Source organism: Callionymus lyra, chromosome 16 (assembly GCF_982586985.1).
Source record: "Callionymus lyra chromosome 16, fCalLyr1.hap1.1, whole genome shotgun sequence".
Lineage (NCBI taxonomy): Eukaryota > Metazoa > Chordata > Actinopteri > Syngnathiformes > Callionymidae > Callionymus > Callionymus lyra.
The window spans coordinates 2739819-2761388 of NC_141833.1; the positions used below are offsets into that span (position 1 = coordinate 2739819).

At 36.7% G+C, this 21570-nt stretch overlaps 1 protein-coding gene across 2 annotated transcripts; it reads left to right on the forward strand.

Moving 5' to 3' along the window:
- The first annotated feature begins 2908 nt into the window (after window positions 1-2908).
- ca8 (carbonic anhydrase 8 (inactive)) lies at window positions 2909-15103 on the forward strand. Of its 2 annotated transcripts, none has more exons than XM_087811630.1 (9): window positions 2909-3155; window positions 5111-5296; window positions 5460-5584; window positions 7328-7423; window positions 7728-7790; window positions 7863-7911; window positions 8674-8786; window positions 12055-12243; window positions 14359-15103. In XM_087811630.1, exons 1-8 carry the CDS (start codon window positions 3083-3085, stop codon window positions 12187-12189), a joined length of 840 nt encoding a protein of 279 aa, XP_087667756.1. In that variant the 5' UTR covers window positions 2909-3082; the 3' UTR covers window positions 12190-12243; window positions 14359-15103. The 2 variants fall into 2 exon arrangements, with proteins under 2 accessions (XP_087667756.1, XP_087667755.1); XM_087811629.1 differs by having other exon boundaries at window positions 2910-3155; window positions 5105-5296.
- Window positions 15104-21570: the final 6467 nt, after the last annotated feature.

The window sequence follows — 21570 nt, forward strand, 5'->3', positions numbered from 1 at the left end:
TAATAGAGGAATATCATTTATCATTCCTAATAATATATATTAAGTCATATTAGTGTGTACCAAACTAATGGTAGCACTTCTGGTGCCATGCCTTTGTGGTAGCTCACACTTGCCAAATAGTTGATGACCCCTGCTCCCACATTCTTGGTTAAGCGCTTGAAGTTAAAACCTAAACCTTTTTCTCACACCTAGAGAACGGAACATGAAACCACTGTAAGGTACTGTTGGAGCTACAGAATCCCCATATAAAGGTCAAAAGTGACCTTCCTGGTGTAGCGTGTTACAGGTTGTTTTGACTAGCTCTCTTAATCAGCTAACTTATAATAGTAGAACAAGTCTTTTGTCCAAAGAGTAAACAGAGGATCAGGATAAGGCAACAGCTCTTCTCTCAGTGACCCAGTTCTTCCCATCGATCATGGATGGCAAAGGAATAGAATTCAGATTGACCGTCCCCACTTAGATTTATCCCTGTTGGCCCTTTGTCCTGACCACCTTGACAACATAATCTTTGGTCCAGAACTGGGCATGTGTCAGTGTTTTGTCACAGAAAGCAGGTTTGTTCGAGATGTTGAGGTTAGCCCTTCCCTGATATCGTAAGGGGATTAGATTAGTGACTCAGACTGCGACAATAGGTACGGTACTTCTTCTGTATTTTATAATCCACAGCAGAGTAAATTAAGATTGATTAAGAGTAATTAAGATAGCTTGGGTCCCTGTTTCCTTCCAGCACGACACACAACTCTTCTACAGAGTATGATGAGGGGAGGCTAGGAGTAGGTTCTGTCCATTCCACACTCACTATGGATAAAGACATTGGCTGGCCAAAGTTTTAGCTGGTCTAGGAGTTCCCCTCTGCTCGCTTCTGTGCACTGTCTCTACTCTTGACTCTTTAGGCAAGAATGATAGAAAACTAGGAACTGTTACCTGAAAGAGTACAAGTAAACACAGATTACGGTTAAACTAGTAGATTAAAATGTATTTCCCCAGAACTCACATTTCTCCGATCCTTAAATCTCTTCACTGGCTACCAGTTTCTTTCAGGATCAACTTTAAAATTCTGGTTCTTACTCTCAGATCTATTCATGGTCAGACTCCTCCTTACATCAGTGATCTGATCCAGCCTTACACCCCAGCTTGGGCTCTGAGGTCTGTGGATCAGAATCTACTGATGGTTCCTCGCACACGGTTCAGGACCAGAGGAGAGAAATCCTTCCAGGCTGTTGCTCCTAAGCTTTGGAATGATCTTCCTCTACCTCTTTGTTTGATTGAATCTCCATCAACATCATCTTGACTTTCAGTGCTAATCTTGCTAAGTATCATATAAGCCAAGAAAAATGTATACATACGAAAACTGACCAGAAACTTTTTCCTTCAAGAAGAACCCACATTTCAAGACCAGAGGAGAGAGATCCTTCCAGGCTGTTGCTCATAAGCTTTGGAACGATATTTCTCTTTCTCTGCACTTGATGGAGTCTACTGACTCCTTCAAGAAACATCTGAAGACATTTTTATTCCTGCAGGCTTTTCCTTGATTCTCTGAGACTCCTGTGTTGTTCTCTGCGTTATCTTGAGCTTCTAAGTATATCTTTTATTGGGTATTTTTTTGATTGTTTAAGCGCTTTGTGACCCTGGTCTGGAAAAGTGCTCTACAAATATAAATTACTTACTTACTTACTTAGTTTCTGTGCATTTGTCAGCGCTACAGAACTTTTGTACAAATTGCCTATTTTCACAACCCTAACTCGACTCAAGAAGTATTTTCAATTCCCTGTGGAAAGGCTGAAGTACCTGGCTGATAGTGATCAAAGTTTTGAAAGATTCATGTAATAACATAATCCGATTGAATATATACTGTAGTCGCTGCTGTCAGATGTAGATCACTGCAAGCAACTTTGCTTTCGCCTCTAATGAGTTTCCTTTTATAGAATTAGGGCAATTTAGAGATAACCCTGCAGGACTGACACAGAGAGATGAAGACTATTGCCAAGTGCAGTTGCCTTCTTTTATCACACTTAGAGGAACTTCAGATGTACAGAGCTCTCAGAAAGTATATGTGGGATTCACTCTGACTGACTTGACGTGAAAGTTTTTCTTGAGTTCATGATCAGAATTTGCATGGTTTAAACCTTTGACTGAAGTAGTTGTTAGAAATATACAGACTCAAGGGTAAGTGGAGATAGTTCATTATATCTCAACTAAAATGTCTCAACTATGAAGTGAAAATATAATGACAAAAGATAAATGTGGATCATTTCATTAAGAAAATAAAGGTAAACATTATACATACATACAGTATATACAGTACGTATTCTGTCGTTTGTTTGTGTACATGTGAATGTAACTTGATTTACCTGTCTGTACAAGTGTGTTTTTTGTGTTTGTGTGTCTTTTTGGTGCATGCATTAGGATTATGGGTGTGGTGGAAGAAAAAGGAAGCATGTTTGTGTGGTTTTTCAGTAGCTATTTAAGCAGACAAGGACTTCCATCTTGAAGTCATCAAGTCTACATGACCGTTGACTTTACTCTTGTGGCTTCTCTCCTTTGGGCATGGTGTGTCTAAAACAGTATTCCAGCCAAGGGTGTTACTGTGGCTTCCACTAGAAACACCAGCATGACCTTCCCGCCAACACAAACACACACACACACACACACACACACACACACTCACAAGGTTAAAAAACGTTCAGTTCAGGGACATGCAACAGAGTAGAAGTTGAGCACAGAAATCCTGAATCGGAGAAGAGAGAGAAAAGTCATCTTGTTTTTCAAAAGTGGAAGCAAAGGCACCTGCAGAGAGAAGGAGAGAGAGAAAGAAAAAAAGTAGGGGCGGATGACCGAGAAGAGAGAAACGGCAGGAGGAGGAGCAAAGAGAAAAGGGAAACAGGAGAATTGTAGAAGTCCTGACACTATCTAGAGGAGGAGAGAGGAGAACAGAAGCAGAAGGAGAGAAGTAGAAAAGAGTGAAGTTGGACTCTTTCCAACACAGAGTGAAGGGAGAGTTAACTGTCAATTCCAGTGAGCCTGGGAGAGAACTGCAGAACCAGACTGGATTCCACACACAGTGAGCAGACTGACAAACACCATGGCTGACAACATGAACGACAGGACAGACTATAATCCCGGGAAAGATGAGCTGGACTGGGGATACGAGGAAGGTAAGGTACTATGGTTGGAGGCGCCGGAAGTACAAGACAGTATAACATTCTGGTTCACAGAGTGGCTCCAAAACATTCTATTGTTTCAAGTTTGTTTCTATTACTTCAGAAATAAACCTGATTTCAGCATTATGTTTTGGAAAGAACAAGATAAGGATCGACTACAGTCATTTTCTGTTCAGCATGTCAATCACTTACTTTATAGGTCCAGTGTACAGAGTGGTATTAGTACAAACATGGTAACTTCAAGTCTAGCTCCTCATATTAAATCCAAAACATTTCTCATTTTTGGTGGTCCAGGTCAACTCTGTTGAAATCTATTGCCTTTATAAATGCATTTTTTCCCCCTACGTTTCGACTAGCTTTATGCTTATTCATACAATGAATAGTATTTTACTACACAAAAAAAAACTTGAAAAAAGAACTGTACTTTCTATGTATGTTGTATATATGTTGTGTCAACAGCTGTTAAAAGAAAAACACGATACATGCAAGCCTCACCCTGAGTGGATTTTCAGTATTTCAAGTTATAGCAATGAAAAATTCTAATTAAGTGGGTGTGGACATGATAAAGCAGTAAGTAAGTAAGTAAGTACATAAGTAATACTTATTTGTAAAGTGCCTTTCTAGACCAGGGTCACAAAGGACTTGAACAATCAAAAACAATTTAAAAAAATTCAAGACACACATTTTTTCCTAGTAGAAACTTTATTTTAAACTTAATTTTATCAACCTATAGAAAGTTTTCATGTTTGAATGAAATAATATTCAGATCCAGATTCTCTTTTGGAACCATTTCAAAATGGTCGGCCCATTGGCAGAGGTAAAACATTAAAGCAGGTTAATCCATTTTCAGGTTTTCTTACTGTAAGTCTGAAACAATTGTTATATTAACAACAAATATATTCAGCAGGCTGTTTAAATGACTGGACAATATTTTTGTGCCTCAACATTAATAGGAGGATTTTAGGTAATAAAATTAATCCTTAAAAAAAACTCCTTATCATTCATGAAATTCTCTCTTCTTAACTTGATGTGTAAAAAATAATTTTTGGATTTTTTTTCTCTTTTACTGCCATCTGTGTTGACCCATGGTACTCCAAATGTAAGTATAACAGGTGGGCCTCGCCATCTATTACGTACATGAATGTTCAATAAAGACATCACAATAACGATCACACTGTGTGTACAAATGGATTTGTGTCTGGTGTGTACTTTACTGTGTGGTAAGGAGTGCATCGTTCACATGTGTCTGTTTCAGCTGTATGGATCTGTATAATTGTATGTGTTATTGATTTAGCGGTGCGGATGAGTGGTCTTCTACGTGTCTCTGCACATTTTCACATGTTCATTATTGTGTAGAAGAAGTATGAGTGTGTAGTCAAGTGGTTCAATCTTTCCATGGGTATATGGGAAGAATATTATATGTTCTTGTAGTATATATTCTTGTACAGAGTAATAGTAAGGTTTTTTTTACTGGTAAAGAAGGGTGACTGCATATTTAGTATTTGGCACAATGTAAGAAATAGGACAACATATCACATACAGTATATACTGTATATGCACATACATCTATGTATTTGGAATCTTTTCGTGATATTTTCACTAACTTACATAGGCATGGTATTGTTTTCTCAAAAAGACAAAATAGATTTAGAATGACTTTTTTTCTAAAGTCAAAGATTCATTTGCCTTTCCTGCCAAAGCTGCTCGCACACAAACAAAGTCTTGCTGCGTTTCGTAATTGTTGTCAAGGTTTTAGCTGCTGAGAAAAGACTGAATTTGCACCCTCCCAACTGCACTCATGGTTAGACCGAGCTGCACTGAACCCGATGCCCTCCACATTTACAAATTCTTTCACACACATTTACAGACATTTTATCTAACGTATGACTGTATATACACTTTTTAAAAGGGAAGATGAATTGAGGGTCCCTCTGTCCTCACAGGTGTAGAGTGGGGTCTACATTTCCCAACAGCCAACGGTGAGTACCAGTCTCCCATCAACCTGAACTCCAGAGAGGCCCAGTACGACCCGTCGCTGTTGAATGTCCGCCTATCACCAAACTACGTGGTGTGTCGAGACTGTGAGGTCATCAACGATGGACACACAGTTCGCATCATACTCAAGTCTAAATCAGGTAACTACTACAAACCCTGATCATCCTGACCAGTAAAACAGCTGCTGGAGTTTTCTCATATGCTTGTTAAAAATGTAAACGGTTTATTTCTTTAAGGATCTATTATGTTGTTGTCTCGTCTGCTTTTACCCATTAAGCTTTGTGTCTCTTGTGCTGTTGCCAGTGGTTACCGGCGGTCCACTGCCAAGTGATCACGAGTTTGAACTGCATGAAGTCCGATTCCACTGGGGCAAAGAAAACCAGAGGGGATCGGAACACACTGTCAACTTCAAGGCCTTTCCAATGGAGGTAAACAAACTAGTTGGTAACAGAAGTGTGGCCATGAGGCCCACCAGGGTGCCAAATCAACAACCTTCACAAAGTTAAAACAGAGATAAGATTTCTGATGGAATGTGTCCTTCTGAGTCATATAATAATCTCTTATCTTTGACTCTGAACATCCGTCACATTAACTGTGTATAACCAATTTCACTCTACACAAGGAAACACTGGACCCATGGGGCATTCTTCGGTATCATTTCCACTTCTTGAAAAAATATTTTTTAAGAATTGATAAAAAAAAGAGACAGGAGGTCAGTTACTTAGTGAAATCGATTCTAATCTTAAAAAAAAAGCGTAACAGGGTTGTACATTTCACCCATGAGAGACCGGACCAATCCCTGCTCACATTTCTCATTACAGTTGAAGAAAAACGTATGATTTAAACAGCCTTTCTATCTATACTGCTTTATAGGGTGGTAAGATTAAGTTTAGCTGGCGCTATCTCTTTACCAAAAAAAGCAGATACATTTTAATAAGTTGTACTGTACAGTGTGATAGCCAGGAGATTTAATAATTAGAGAGTGGAAGGTAAAACTGCAGGAAAGGCTTGCTTTTAACATAGAAAGAAATGAAAATGTGGTTGTAAAAAAGACAGGAAATTGAAGCGGATACATTAGGATACAATCAAACCACAAATTGACAAGAGACTGGACCAGAACTTCCAGGCTTTGAAATTTGAGACGTTAAACCATCGGGATGCAGTAGTTGTTTCAGCAATGTTGGCCTTCATGGAAGGTTGGTTACTCAGATATTATGCAGTGTGTAAATTAGTGATCACAGAGTTTTCACGGGTGATACTGAGATCGTGTGAATTGATAAACAAGATTTAAAGAACACCCACAGATACTTGTAGGACCCTAGTGGAAAAGAAACACATTTCAGAAAGAGATTACTTTCAGATTGATTTTCCAGTTGAATTAGGCTTTTATCATTGCAAGACCAAAACCAGGAATGAGGTGAGATTAAGAGAAGTTAAGGCAATTTCTGTTGAGTATCTTGACTTGAGAACAGATTGCTTTGAATCCGTTAGATCGATTTCCAAAGGCTGGCTGCAATGTTGTTGAGAAAAACCAGGAAGGGCTGTGGTCGACATGGATCCAGAGTAGTTTTCCACTCTTTACTGAACACACGATAGTATAAATAAATAATGCAAAATCTGTAATTGTCTTCATTTCAACAGATATATTGTTGTTCTATTCTTATGTTAATAACAAAAATATAATGTCATGATCACTGCTTCGTTTCCTTTACTTTCCTTACCCAGTGCAACAAGCCAAGCTCATTTGATGCTGGATCAATTTAGGTCAATCCAAGTGTAAGAACCAAGAACAAAACAGGTAACATTTGTAAACATTTTTATCATGAATGTTGCAAATTAGGCTGCAGGGTTGAAGATGGTTCTGAAGTGTAAGTAGCGTCTCTAACTCAAGGCAAAAAAGTTTAATCAAATTAGTTATAAATTGTTTGGTTAGCAAAAAAAATCCTGTACTAAGAACCCAGGCTACTTTTATTTCCAAAACTATGAAGGAAACATTTCTATCTTGAGGTCAAATGTATACAGTCATTTCTTGCCTGATCCAGGTTGATGTTTCAGCAGGTTGTTGACTCAAGAGTCTTCAGTCAGCACCAGCTGATTCCTCCTTCTTACTGTTAGACACACCTGTTCACCACAATGGCCTTTCAATCCCAGACCGTTTCATGTCTGTGCAGCTCCATTTGATCCACTGGAACAGCACCTTGTTCAACTCTCTGGAGGACGCACAAGGGAAGAAGAACGGGGTCCTCAACATAGCTCTGTTTGTGCAGGTAAGACTCAAGTCCAACTAAAGTGGAGGTCAGGTGACTCCCACGAGATCAGTTGTGTCCATAGCTACCAGAACATTAGGGGTATGAATCTCTTCCCTCCCTGTCTCCTTTTGAAAATATTGACACATCCAAGTGTGACGCTTTTCCTTCCAGGGATTGTACCTAGGGATGGTAGTCTGTTTTTGGACAACACAGAGAAGTTATTTCTCCAGATAAGCTGGAATTACCTTTTTTAGGACAACATTGACACAAGGCTTTTGCTGGCCATGAACGAACAGCTCACTCTTCTTGCTTTGTGTGTCAGATTGGCAAAGAGCATCTTGGTTTGAAGGCCATCACAGAGGTTCTCCAGGACCTCCAGTACAAGGTGACATTACAACACAAAATAAGGATATCAAACCATTTTGGGAAAGTATAAGCATTGTTGTGTGTATTCCAGGGAAAGAGCAAGCTCATTCCTTGCTTCAATCCAAACACTCTACTACCTGGTGAGTTGTCAAATTTGTATATTTGAATTGTGTATTTTTTAAAGTGTCACAATCTCAGGATTAAATCCTATTTTTCTGACATTTAAATTTGAATATACTTTAGATAGATTTGGACACATATCAGTAATATTAAACACTGTTGATTTGATATAAAAGTAACAGAAAAAGGCATGTAACCTTCACATATAGTACAAGTTAACACTATTTTTTAATACTTAAGATACATTAATGAATACATAACCTATGTATTGAGTAGTTTCTTTAATTATACCAAGACCATCTCTTCAACATTGCCCAATTTCAAGACCCCTTTTGGAATACAGGTTATAGAAAAGGAAAACAACAGAAACAACAAGTTCAAATAACTATGTTATATAATATAAATAGTGAAAATGAAAGACAGAAATAATAAGAACTATTCTCCACTCTGCTCGCCTCTTAATTTAATCAAAACATTATAAAGTGATGTCAACTAATGTTGTGATTGAATTATATGTATGTTACTGTTATTGAATTATTGGGGCAAGTTATTATTACCAATACGTTTTCATATGCATACTGTACAAGTGGAATTGATTTTCTTTTTTTATCATCTCCTCTCCCCTCTCCATGTTTTCTAGTATCTCAATTTTATTTAAATATGGCGATCCAAAATACACATATTTAATTATTAAATAATAAACTTAAGTCAATTGTTTTAATAATCATGATAGGTGACTAAATTGTTACGTATTTACTATGATTTATCACTTCACTTCTCAGACCCCTTATTGAGAGACTACTGGGTCTATGAAGGCTCCTTGACCACTCCGCCTTGCAGTGAAAAGGTCACCTGGATTCTCTTCCGCTACCCTCTGACCATCTCCCAGTCACAGGTATTGACTTTGCTTTATTGACCAGTTTAGATCTACAGTGAAAGTATCTAAAATATAACAACTCCATTGTTCACAGTTATAGATTTAAATCTTTTGATAAGAGCTTAATAATGTATTAAGAACCATGTCAAATTCCAGCTGAATGACCTCAAGGGTAAAACCTTACCATCACAACTCATCATTATAGAAAGTTGAGATTTCCAATTGTATTTATTTATTTTTTATCAAACAATTACAAAATGCAGGTAAATTGGTTGCTTATATAAAACCATGTTGCTTTCAATGTGGTTTTTGTGTCACTAAATCAAAAATGCTAGTGATTCTGATAAAGCTTCATGAAACACTGTCAATATTTGATGAGCTCAGTAGATGGCGTTCTTGGCTTTAACGTGACGACCGAAGATTATACAGCAATGAGGGTCATCTATTAATCTCTGAAAATGAAGACAATGCTTCATGAAGCTTCATCAATCCATCATTAAATAATAAAGGAGCTCGAAGAATGGGTGGATGAACTGATGAATGAGATGAATTACTTGCATCACGGCTGGAGCAGAGGGTACAGCTTCAGACAGAGAAATATGGACACCAAACAAAAAAGGTGCTTCATCTTGTTTTGTAAACACGGCTGGGGACACTTCATTCTTCTCATCATTTTGCATTCACACTCAAGAGGGAGTAAGAAACATAGACAATCAATCTGGTCTTGATTTAAGAAAAAATGTAAACAAAACACTTGCCATTTGATTGTTTTTCGAATATTATTTTATATTATAATGTTATTTACTTAAAACAGGATAATGAACACAAGTGTTTGCTGGGGAGACTATGATAATGTCATGTTTGCCCGACCACACCTGTGCCATCGGCTTCCCACATTTGCAGAAACCTGCATGTGGTTGTGTTGGTTCCATGATACTGACATCAAGATCTTGTTATGATAATAGTCATTTTACGTTCTTCAGTGGGAGAAATTCACCATTTATATTTGTCCTTTTCTAACAACACAAGTTTGTTCATTATCAACAGATAGCATCAACGCTTGAATGTTTCGAGTCATTTTCATTTCATCATTTTCTTTCACGTGACGGCAATAAAAACGATCGGCAGTTCAACAGGAACAGCCTCAGTCAACATCTTAAAGCAACTCAATTATAATCATCACCTGAGCCGTCTGGTTGAACAAGGCAGTCTGATGAAACAAGACAAATAACGAAAGATAAATAAAGGATATAGGTGGAAACTTGAACTTGATCTAGAGGTGATTACTTTATTTCAAACATGTTTTTAACTTTTGTGAACTTTTGGTCTCTTGGACAATGTTGTCAAATTATTAGGAATGTGTCATCATGTAATGCCATTCCAAGCTTAAATTTAAATAAAGGAAATGTTATATTCTATAAGAAAAAACTTCTTAAAATCCTACCGTTTTAACCAAAACTATTCGTTCTTATATTGGATTATCTATAAACCATTTGAATTATCTTTTTATCTCTGTTAATAAATGTATTTCTATTCTTTGCAATGTTGCCACTAGCAAACATATTTCTTAAGTGGTATCTTTTCTTCTGCAAACAATAAAATGTCTCCGACTGACAGCTGTTTGCAGGTCCCGTATTTTACGAGCGAAGACATTAAACATCCTGCTCTGGATGAAGTGTGTGTGCCTGGTGCATTAGTGCCAGGATACGGCGGAGTGTGTGTGTGTGTGTGTGTGTGTTTGAGAGTCAAACTGCAATTACTATGGCAACTTTTTTACTCTGTAGAATTTTCACGATCCTTTTACAGCGGGCCAGGACTGTTGTGGGTTCAGTTCAGAGATGGAAAAGAGAAAGCCAGAACTCCGAAATCCACTGTTCTTTCGATTTGCTAGAGTCAATGTTTCTGTTACACGGCACCGACGTCGGTTGTCATTCAGACAATGAGGGCTATTGCCGTACAGGTGCTTTGGAAAAAAAAAAAATTGTCCAAAAACCTAAATATAGGTTGTTATGTTTTTTTTTTCCCCCCACATTAAAACAACTTGAGAATGTTTCCATTAAGAAAAACTTCGTTGGAATAACAATCAACATTTTGGGAAAACATGTCAATTCTATTCTGGGGAAAATTGCCTAATAATCTGAAGCACAAAAGTCTGTATATCTCAGAACTGTTGCTGTTATTGTCTGGATTCTCTTGACTAACATCCCTGATTTAGACAAATCATTTTTATTAACTCGGGCTTAACCCACTGATTTAAGTGGCTTTTGATATGTTGATTGACCCATATAGAACACTGCAGTCTGCATGTACAAAGTTTTAGAAAAGGAAGATTCTACCTACAAACGATCAACCTTCTCTGCTGACAGCTGCTTTCAGACAAGCAGCCTTGCTGGACTGGACTAACTGACGGGCGACTGATCCAATAAACGCCCATCAATCCCACTTAATGGACGACCTTATTAAAAAAGTGTAACCAGAACTTAACTTATAACAATCCTAGACACACAACGACTGGTTCTTAGATTGTAAATGTAGTTATTTAGTTAACATTCTGAGAATATGCCAGGTAATGATATGAAATGATGGTGGGCCGTAATATATCTCACACATTGTTATTTGTTGATGTAAAACTTGCAACTTGGAGAATGTGTTTCCCTTTAAGAGAAGCTAGACGCAAATTAAGTGAGATGTTTGTTACTTTTGTATCTTCTCATCCCCAAGATCCCGGACAGAGAATTTATTAACCCTTGTGTTGTCTCAGGGTCAAAGTGTTGAGTTAACACAAGGCTTACAGTAACTTAGACTCGGATTTTGTGACATTGTGACATGTTTGTTACTTTTGTATTTTCTCTTTCAAAAGATCCCTGGGGGAGAATTTATTAAAAAAATTACTTTAAAACTAAGCCTCGTCATAGAGTAGAACTTTAAACATAACGTAAAGTAAGAGTTCAGCATTTAAAAACATAAATACATTTTAAAAAAAGGTTAGAAAACGCAGGATAGGGCCCATTTAAAGCAACACTACGGAACACTAAATACAATTTTTGCCGATTATTTCTGACTCCTTCCTCTGTGAGAACAGTGTAATTACTCTTGGAAAAAGAAGTGTCTCCAGCACCTTGACATTTTATCTTAATTTGTTAAAAAATATTTACTCATGATGGAATTCTATTCTACCAAATAGTAGTTTAGTGTTTTTTTAAATTGAAAAACGTCAAAATGTTACACTTTTATTTCACAAACTTGAGTTGACATAATATTGTGTGTAATCTCTGTGTTACTCCAGATAGAAGAATTTCGGCGTCTGCGTTCTCATGTCAAAGGGGCCGAGCTGCCTGAAGGGAATGACGGGCTGTTGGGGGACAACTTCCGTCCTACGCAGCCGCTGAGTGACCGGACAGTTTTTGCTGCCTTCCAGTGACTCACACTCAGCCAACACGGAAGCCCTGCTCACCTACACCCACACTAGGAGACGGTACTGGTGTTTTCATCTCTAAACTCTGGAAATAAAAACCTACGACTAATCGTTCACCACACGTGCATTTAAAAATGCCATTTAAAGAAACTTCCACAGTGGAATTATGTCCCTTGGAAACCACAGCAAAATAGATCAAGTCCTCAAAGAAGTAACCCAGTTCAGGGAGGGATCTGGGACAAACCTATATACAAAGAGTCTCAGTTTAGCTCAGAAGTGCTGATATAGGAAGATGTGACCTGGAGAAGCAAACAGGGAAAGTTTAACTATATAAAAGAATGTCTTACGTTCTAGACTGAAAATGTTCCTCATACAGAGTACATAGGTATAGTAATAAAAACACAAAATAATGTTCATCAAAAGAGGAAGTTTACCTCAGTAGTGACGTCTATATGATCTGCCATGTTTAAAATGTGCCTCACAGTTTGTCCTATGATCCTCTCATGCATCTACAAACCCGGGTCAACCATTGTTGTATTTTAGTTTTCCAGAAGAACCCACCTCTTGACCCCAGAAAATTCAGTTTGTGCATCAAACAGGGGGAACTTCTTGTTTCAAATATGAGGAGGGGGCTTTGTTAGCAAGGAAAATACCAGAGAGGGGATGAACAAGGGACTAGTATGTGCGCTGTAAACGGATCCTAATCTGATCCCACCGACTCAAACCGTGGGGCACAAATGGGGAGCAGGTTCCTCACGTGTCTAGACAGTTCTAGCGTTTTTTGGGGGGCTAGTTCAGAGATAATCAGACAATAGTTCAGAGAAGTGTGTAATGTTGAGTTGTGTTTCTCTGCACAGGTCAGGGTTTTCAAGCCATAAAACCTTTTCCAATTCGGCTGCAACCATAATGACAATAATGGCTTTAATTTAACACAGAAACTTGATGCTGCTCGTTTAATACCACGTAGACGATCACATAAGCTCTCCAGCCAAAAAAAATGTCATAACGTACCAAATTGTGTATTAAAGTCCACACAGCTCAGACTATAGCAGACCTCTGCTTAACCTTTGATTATCCATCAGTAAACATTTGTGTTCTGCAATATTAGAAGTCAAGTCTAGAGACGGACATTAAGCACCGCCTTCTTGGCTGCAGGTTGAAACCGGAGTTAAGTCTATCTGTGGATAGCTGACCTTTAGAGATGTGGCAATATGCTGACAAGTTGTACATCATGAGTCGTCATATTCCACCGCAGAAAACAAGTCGTATCAATGTCTACTCATTTGTCGACCCTTCAAAATACTAATACAAAATATTTGGACCTCAGCGGAACACTTTATAGGTTTATTTGAAGAAGAAAATACTCATTAATAATAAACAGTCGGCGACTACCATCTTAACACTTAACTCTTGTGTTATCTCAGGGTCAATGTGACCCGGAAAAAAAATTGTTTTATGCTTTGTGTAGCTTCTAGGTCAAGGTGAACTGACCCTGCCTACTTTGTTGCAATTGGTCAGAAGATCAATACTTTTTACTTTTTTATTTTTTCCACTCATAACAAATAAAAAAAAGTTAACACAATAATTAATTCTTTCATGGCAGTTTTGAGTTGTTATGAATTTTTGTGATTTATTTTGAAGGTAGTTCAGTCAGGAGATAATAATAAATAAATACATGAATAAATATATACTGCTTAGTCTTGAATGTACTTTTAAATTAATCCTATATTTAAGATTATCTTATAAAAAAATAAAAAAATAAGTGCAACATGCATAAGCGAGGCAGGCGGACTAGCATAAATGAGTCAGACGGGTGGAAATGCATGATAATGATTTCATTAGATCCCGTTCTTGTCTTTATAATCCCTGAAAAATATTGGAAGAGCTTTTAGAGCATAACATCATATCATTAATATTAGTCCACCTAAAGCTGTGCTGGTGAGTCTTTTTGTAGCAGAGTCATCACATCCAGAGGTCAGTAGATGGCGCTCTGTAATTTAAGTTTTATTAAAATAGTTGCTCGGACTGTGATGACAATGCTACATGATCATCAGCCTTTCAGTGTCACATTCACAAAGCAAACTGGTAAAATCATTTTCATCAAATGTGTCATCATGGTCATCATTTTGGCTCCTTTTTTTTCTGCTTTAAATTGATTTATATTTTTTCTGACAGGGGGAACACAGAAGATGAAAGAAGACCTCCGCTGTGCTCATGGATTGTTTTGAGATAACTCTATTTATCCATTACTACTAATACGACTACTATTAATTATACATCTAAAACATTATTTAACAATATTAATGCATTATTGTTTCTAAAGGGAAAACATTCATATAACATGCAGGAAGAATGAGTTTTAAAGTGTTGTTTTTTATTTTCTTCCATTTGCACCACCTTTGTATGAAACACAGTATTTTACTAAATATTACATCTAGAATGTTAATACTTCATGACTTCATGAGTGTTGAAGAAAATGAAAGGAGAATCATGTTATGTGAAAGTATCCTCAACAAAAGAGAATGAAAACCATAAGACTGTAGACCATTATAATGAGCAATTATTAAATGTATACAGTATTTGAATGGGATTTTTATGTTGAAAAAGTGGAATAAACATTTTTCATTGTTTGTTGTTACAAGTGACGCAGATGGAACGAAGCATTCCAAGTTTGAATTGTTTGAATGTGTTCATAACAGCAACCTTTTCGTGTCTAATCGTATTTTAAAAACGTTTAAAAAAAACGACCTGAAATGAAACTTTTGAAGGATCACTGATTTTTTTTTTGTGAAGTCGAGAGAGAGCTTCAATGTTGTGCTGTCTTCAGGACAACAAGAAAGGGAAACAGGACTGTACAAAACCCAGACTTCAATCAATATCAAATCAATAAAACAACTTCAACTTAGCTGTTGTAACAAAACGTGTCGTTGTTATTAATTATTTTATTTAATTCTCTTTATTTAGTTAAGTTCTATATATATCATATTGGTGCAAAACTTTGACTTCAGGAACAGAAAAAAACAATGTCAATCTCACAAACCTCTGTTAAAATCAATAAAGAGAAATACATTTGATCAAACACAACATCAACATCAATACGTGTTCAATGAATTTGAATTGTTGGTTAATTTCGGCAGATACTTGTTACAGATTATAGTCTGTAACTTATTAATAAAACTAATTTATAATCTAACAAGAAAGATTGTTCGCCGTTGGGACGTTTGATCTATGTACCAGCAGGTGTCGCTGTACCCCCACACAAAAACCAAAGTAGAGATGCCATGCTTTTGTGTTACAAGGTGAAATGTTGACTTAACGTTAGATAAAATCACATTTTATCAATAGCAACTAGCAAAGAGTTAATTTTGTTTATTTTCCACTGATATATCAGCCAGTCCTGGACCACTTTTAACCAGGGTTTTAAATACACCCATGGGTTCTAGATCCCCATGAAGGGGTCTTTGATTATAACTAGTATTTCTCCACAGCTGAAGCACAAGCAGCTGAATTCACGACTGATTAAATAAAGTGTGTGGATATATGTGTGTGTGTGTGTTTGTCAACTTCATATTTCCATAGTAACTGACTGGTTAATGAGCAGATGGGTTGATGGATGGCGATGAGAGGATGAGAGGACTGAGGGGGGAGGCTGTTAAAAGAAACGAAAACAGATTAAAAACTGCTCTTAGAGTCGCATTCTTATATTTATGTTGAGTGAGCACCAGAAAACAAGAGTGTCTGTGAAGGTCCAGGTTCTGGATTCCTGCTCCGGGAATGTTGAAAGTTGAAATGGAATAATGTCAGATATAATCAAAGCAATTTTTCTGATCTCAATCTCCCACCCTTTCTCTCTCTCTCTCTCTCTTTCTCTCTCTGTATGTGTGTGTGTGTGTGTGTGTGTGTGTGTGTGTGTGTGTGTGTGTGCGTGTGTGTGTGTGTGTGTGTGTGTGTGTGTTTGGATAGTGCCCTTGGCCTCGATCACATTAACACAGACATCATCAACCCCTGATTTACAGAGGGCATAATAGAAGGAGGGAAGGAGAGAGGAAAGAAGTCCGCAGACCTCCGTCCTGCACATAAATGTTATGAAGTTTTATGAGTTAAAAGCTAATCTTTACATCATCTTTGGATGTTTGGTAGACGATATATATTCTGCACTGAATCGCCATTCAATTGTAGAACAAAAATGATCTCATTTAGGCTAAGGTTTATTTATCGCTAAAGTCAGTTTATGAAGCTTCTTGAAGCATTGTCCTCCTTTCAGAGTCCACTAGATGGCACTCTTTGCTGTATAATCTTTGGTTCAGAGAAACTACTTTAATAAAACCATCCACGATTTTCAAGCCAAGAGCGCCATCTACATGATACTGTTTCATGAAGCTTCATCAGCTCATCCTTGGTTTTTAATGTCTTGAATTTTTATGAATTCATCTTTTATTTATTATGTATTATGGACACGCTAACTAAAACAAGAGTGTGAGTCTGTCATGTGTCAAAATAAATAAAATCTATTATATTAAATGTAAATAAATGTTTATCTTAATACTCTTACAACTGTGTCTACTTTTATTTTTAAGCTAGAGCATTTTTCACACCAGATAAACACTTTCAATTTTTGCAACATTCCTATTGTAAAAAAGGTTGATCATTTTTTTTTCCGTTCAATTGCGAATGACAGCCCGGGTGAACCATCGTAACATATTACTATCAAAATGGTTCATCAGAGAAATAGTTGAGTTTGAAATGGAACTTTGACCTGGTGATGAGGATGAGGATGATGATGGTGACGCACATGTGGAAGGAAGGTGAGTCAATCGGAAATATTCTGACAGAACGACGGTGGAAAACAATAAAATATGTGGATTGATGACATAAAGAACTGTGCCCTCTCTCTCGTCCCGTCTCTATCTATCTAGCTGTCTCTCTGTGTTTTCTGGCTCTTTGCTCTGACACAATTACACTTCAGCTCTGATCACCCGCCTGGATGCTCCAGTGCACTGCAGGAATGGATGAACACACACACACACACACACACACACACATACAAACACACACAACACATCTTTATATCAAGCTTCCATGTATATTGCTTGAAAACTGATATTTTGTTATTATGTATGACATGTTGTTCATGCATAATGGTCTTGTTTGTCTTACTGCAAAACTTTTATTTATTACATTCAATTGATTTGCAAATATCATTACGTAAACTTTTCGTCTGTTAGTATATTGCTGCTTTAATATTAACCTACAACAGTCGTTCAAACATTAATTTATATCATTACGACTGTATTGGATGATTGATTTAACTACAGTATTATCAGTATCAAATATCAAAGTAACAAGAAATACTTTGTTGGTTTGTGTTGTTGTTGTAGAAGCTGGATGTGGTCTGGTGGTGTATGGCCGCACTAGAAACACATATATGCATACTTTCCAGCACTGGCTTGATCTCTTAAATAATAGTTATTACAAATGATTTATAGAAAAATATTTAAAATGACTTACTGTACTGTTATTCTCGGTGGAAAAGAACATTAAGGCATAACAAAACATTGGATTAATCCAACATGTGTGTCTCCACAGAGCTGTTTTGCTGTTAATTAAAAATATTGCAACACCTTGCATTTACCTTCAAGCCCATCTTAGTGAATCACCCTCTATTTGTGGTTTAGCCCCAAATTAGAGATTTGAAGCTCAAATGAAGATCCCTCATGTACACAAATGTATCGTATCTGACCCTTTTGTAAGACTCAGGTAGGAATGTTGCTCTATTTTGTCCTTTATACTTATAAGTCTGGCTCAAAATAAGACTTTATAGCGTGCAGATTGATTTTTATTTTTCTGTTTCCTCCTGGGTTATATGTTCTCCATATCACTTTTCACTTTGCACAATCTTTACCACTCTGACCGTGGCATTTAAGTGCATTTGAATTGATTTGAGGAGGAAAGAGAAACAGAAAAGAGGAGAGAGGAGGAGAGGGGGATGGGAGGAGGTTGCCATGCCAACTGCCATAATAATCATCCTAATGATTGATGTGCTGCGCTCCATTTCTCCCCATTTGGACTCTGTTTTTTTCCTCTCTTTTTATTTCTCTCTATCATGCGCTTTCTCTTTTTTTGTGTCCTTAACTGCATTTTTACACAAATTTAAAAAGAAAAAACAGACAAAGGGAAATAAAGTGAATGGTTTTGTTTGAGAAAAAAAACCCTTTAAAAGTCAAATTGAATGAATAGTTGAGAAGATTATTTGACCCCAGATCTGTTTTAGAGCTCCAATCAATCTCTTTGTCATTTCACTTGACCTTTCTGGATGTGCATTTGTGCATCACTGTGTGCAGATAATAGATAGCTCTGCAATCTACCATAAAGAAATTGCTCCGTAAACTGGATTACTCTAATGTTTTACTGGAAATAAGTGGTTTGGGGAACAAACAAATCCTTTAAAATGGGAACTGACCAACTTAATAAAAGAGCTGGAATAATATATTTGATTCTCATATTGATCTTTTTTTGTGCAATTGCACTTCCTGTTTGAGACACTTAAAATAAAGTTTATGCTGCATATGCATTATATTTCTAGATACATTTGTATTGGTTTAACCATTAGTGCAGATTTAATTGTTGAGGATTTACAATGTACTGTACTGTCGAGATAATCTTTCCCACCATGATTCAAAACTGAGTGTGAGTAAAAGCTTTAAAGCCTCATTTAGTGCACTTTATTCCTCGCTTTGTTTTTTCACATATTTCAATGGAGTTCAAGAACTTGTTTACTATGTGGTGAAGACAAATTGTACTTAAAATGTTGTACAGTATTTGGTTAATTCAGTTTATCTGTTGATGCATGAAAATGTTAACAAATATGCATTGCGCATTAAAGCAGTATTACATAACATTCTATGTTATTTATTTATTTTTCCTTATTGAATGAATCAACTCTCTTCACTTCTGGGTGCACCATGTGAACTCCAAACTGCAGTACTTCAGAGAGCGTACTGTCAGATGAAGTACTGAGAGACATTTTGAAGTTACCAGGAAGTGTAAGTAACAGGTACTTGTATATTGTTCGTTTAAAATGGCGACGTGGTCGATCTAAACAGTATGTCTAACCCTAAAAGCAGAAAAAAATTAACGATTAGAAGACCTTAAAACACCTTCCATGTTCACACACAACAGGAATATTGGCACAAGCATAGATTTATATTCATAGCTTCACTACTTTTGTCATCAAGAGTACAACAAAATTATTGTTTTTCTGTAGTTTGGATGCAACTCATCAGTCTCACCTCACTTCCTTGCATTGCTTATAAATAACACAAATCAAGAAATCAAACCCTCTGCTCTCATTCTTGACAACCATGGTCCAGTAGCTGAAACCTCATCTAAGTTATACACTTGGATGGGAAAGCGAGCATAACGACGTTGATAAATCTGAAGCTTTCAAACAAAACAACCAGACAACAAACCATTATCTTGACTCCAACACCATTTTTTTTTTATTTGGAAAGCAGATCTTGAATATTTAAATTTCACAACATTCCTTACATGTTCTGATAAAAAATGATTGTGTGCACTTATTGAGTATATATATATATATATATATATATATAAATATAATGTATATAGTGAGTGCATTGTGGGTTTTGTTGATCTGTTGATTGATCAAACTAATGCAATGAATTATATTTTTTTAACAATAACTATTTATTTTTGCTGTTTTGCCTGTAAGATATTTACAAAAATATATAGTAAAACAATATATAACAATAATAATAAAAAATCTGTCAACAGACACTGTAAGACATAGTAACACAAGTAACTAGTTAAATAGAACACAATGAATACAATGGAATTATGTTAAGAGACCCTAAAAAGAAGACAAAATATCGGTGGACGAACAAATTTGAATATCAAAGTTAATTAACTAATTTTGGGTTTAAAACTACAATATTCTACAAAAGTGTTGAGTTTCAAAAGTCAATATGTAGTTAACATGGCACAGATACATTGTTTTTACATGCTTATTGCAGCAGGGTTTCTAAAACATTTCACTCCTAAAACAATTGCCTGCAAGTGTTTTTAACTAAGTTTTGTGCGCTGCTGTTAAACGTTTACAAGTAGGTAAGTAAGTAAGTAAGTACTGCACATAAGGGTCTAATAGCTATTATTTGAACTGAAATTCTTTCTTGTCATATTCTGTGTCGAATTGTTGCTGTTTCAACTGTTCAATGATTGTAAACACAGTATGCCATTAGTCCACAAATGAGAATTAGAGGCAGAAAACAAATAAATAAGCACAATAGTTATTGTTTCAAGGAATAATAGGAGGTATTTCTGTCTCATGAAACTTGTAACCTGAATTGAATTCTAAATAAATCAGATCTGTAGAGAATTCAGGAGTTCAGCTCCAAGTAACTCAAGTTACTCTATGCCACTATCACGATCCCTGTAACACTTTGTTCACCTACACAAGTAACAAACCTGTGCAAGCCAATTAAGTTCATAATGTCTCTTTCTGTCTCTTGTGTGCTCGTGTGTGTGCGCGCATATGTAGCAGCCTGTCAAAACAGTGCAGACCTCATTGTCAAACTGTTGTCTATGCAAAGTGACAAGCTGTCAGAATTGCTATCCCTTCTCAAGCCAACTTTATCTCTCTGTAAAACACACAAACATGAACTCACACAAAAGCGTTGATGCATGTTTAAAGGTGATCCAGGGGACGACTTTAGTAGTGTATCAGGTGATACACACTTGAGTATGTCGTAGGCGTGAGCAGAAATGGACGTCACGTCTGAGGTCGCTCCTCCACAGGACGGTTTGTCCGACTATAACTGTGCAGAGTTTTATGATTCACGGGAAATTATAAAACATTTTAGCGTGCCACAGCTCAGAGCTGCTTCATGTCATTTTCCATTCAGTTCTCCCTGAAACCTTCACCCTAATATCACTTCTGTCACATAAATATCACAGCTCCAGCGGGATGATGCGTGACAGACTGTAGATGACGATGTTAGTGCGACAATCCCACAATATCTGGACCCTTAAATCGTAAATAATGCAGCCATAACAGAAAGAGAGTACGTCCATTAGAGTGGCTTTATTTTGATCAAAAACACTGATGAGATCCTGATCTATCTTTGAATGTTTTATCTTTTCCCCTAATTTTATTATTGTTTATTCATTATTTTTTGCTTCTTTCTACTTTGTAAATCAATGCTTGATTTATTATTTATCATTGGTCTTGACTCTCTGTGCATGTGTGTGCGTGAGTGTGTTCTGTACAGTAGTATAATAAAGGACACAGGCATAAAATAATGATGAGCCTGGGTGAAAAACCAATGACAGCACGGAGAAGTAGCCCAGAATGATGCATCAACTACGACT

Excerpts from the sequence above, each read along its gene's own strand:
- ca8 (XM_087811629.1), top strand. The coding sequence starts at position 3,083 with ATGGCTGACAACATGAACGACAGGACAGACTATAATCCCGGGAAAGAT. Across the intron at positions 7,424-7,727 it reads ACATAGCTCTGTTTGTGCAG|ATTGGCAAAGAGCATCTTGG; the intron begins GTAAGACTCAAG and ends TTTGTGTGTCAG. Across the intron at positions 7,791-7,862 it reads TCCAGGACCTCCAGTACAAG|GGAAAGAGCAAGCTCATTCC; the intron begins GTGACATTACAA and ends TGTGTATTCCAG.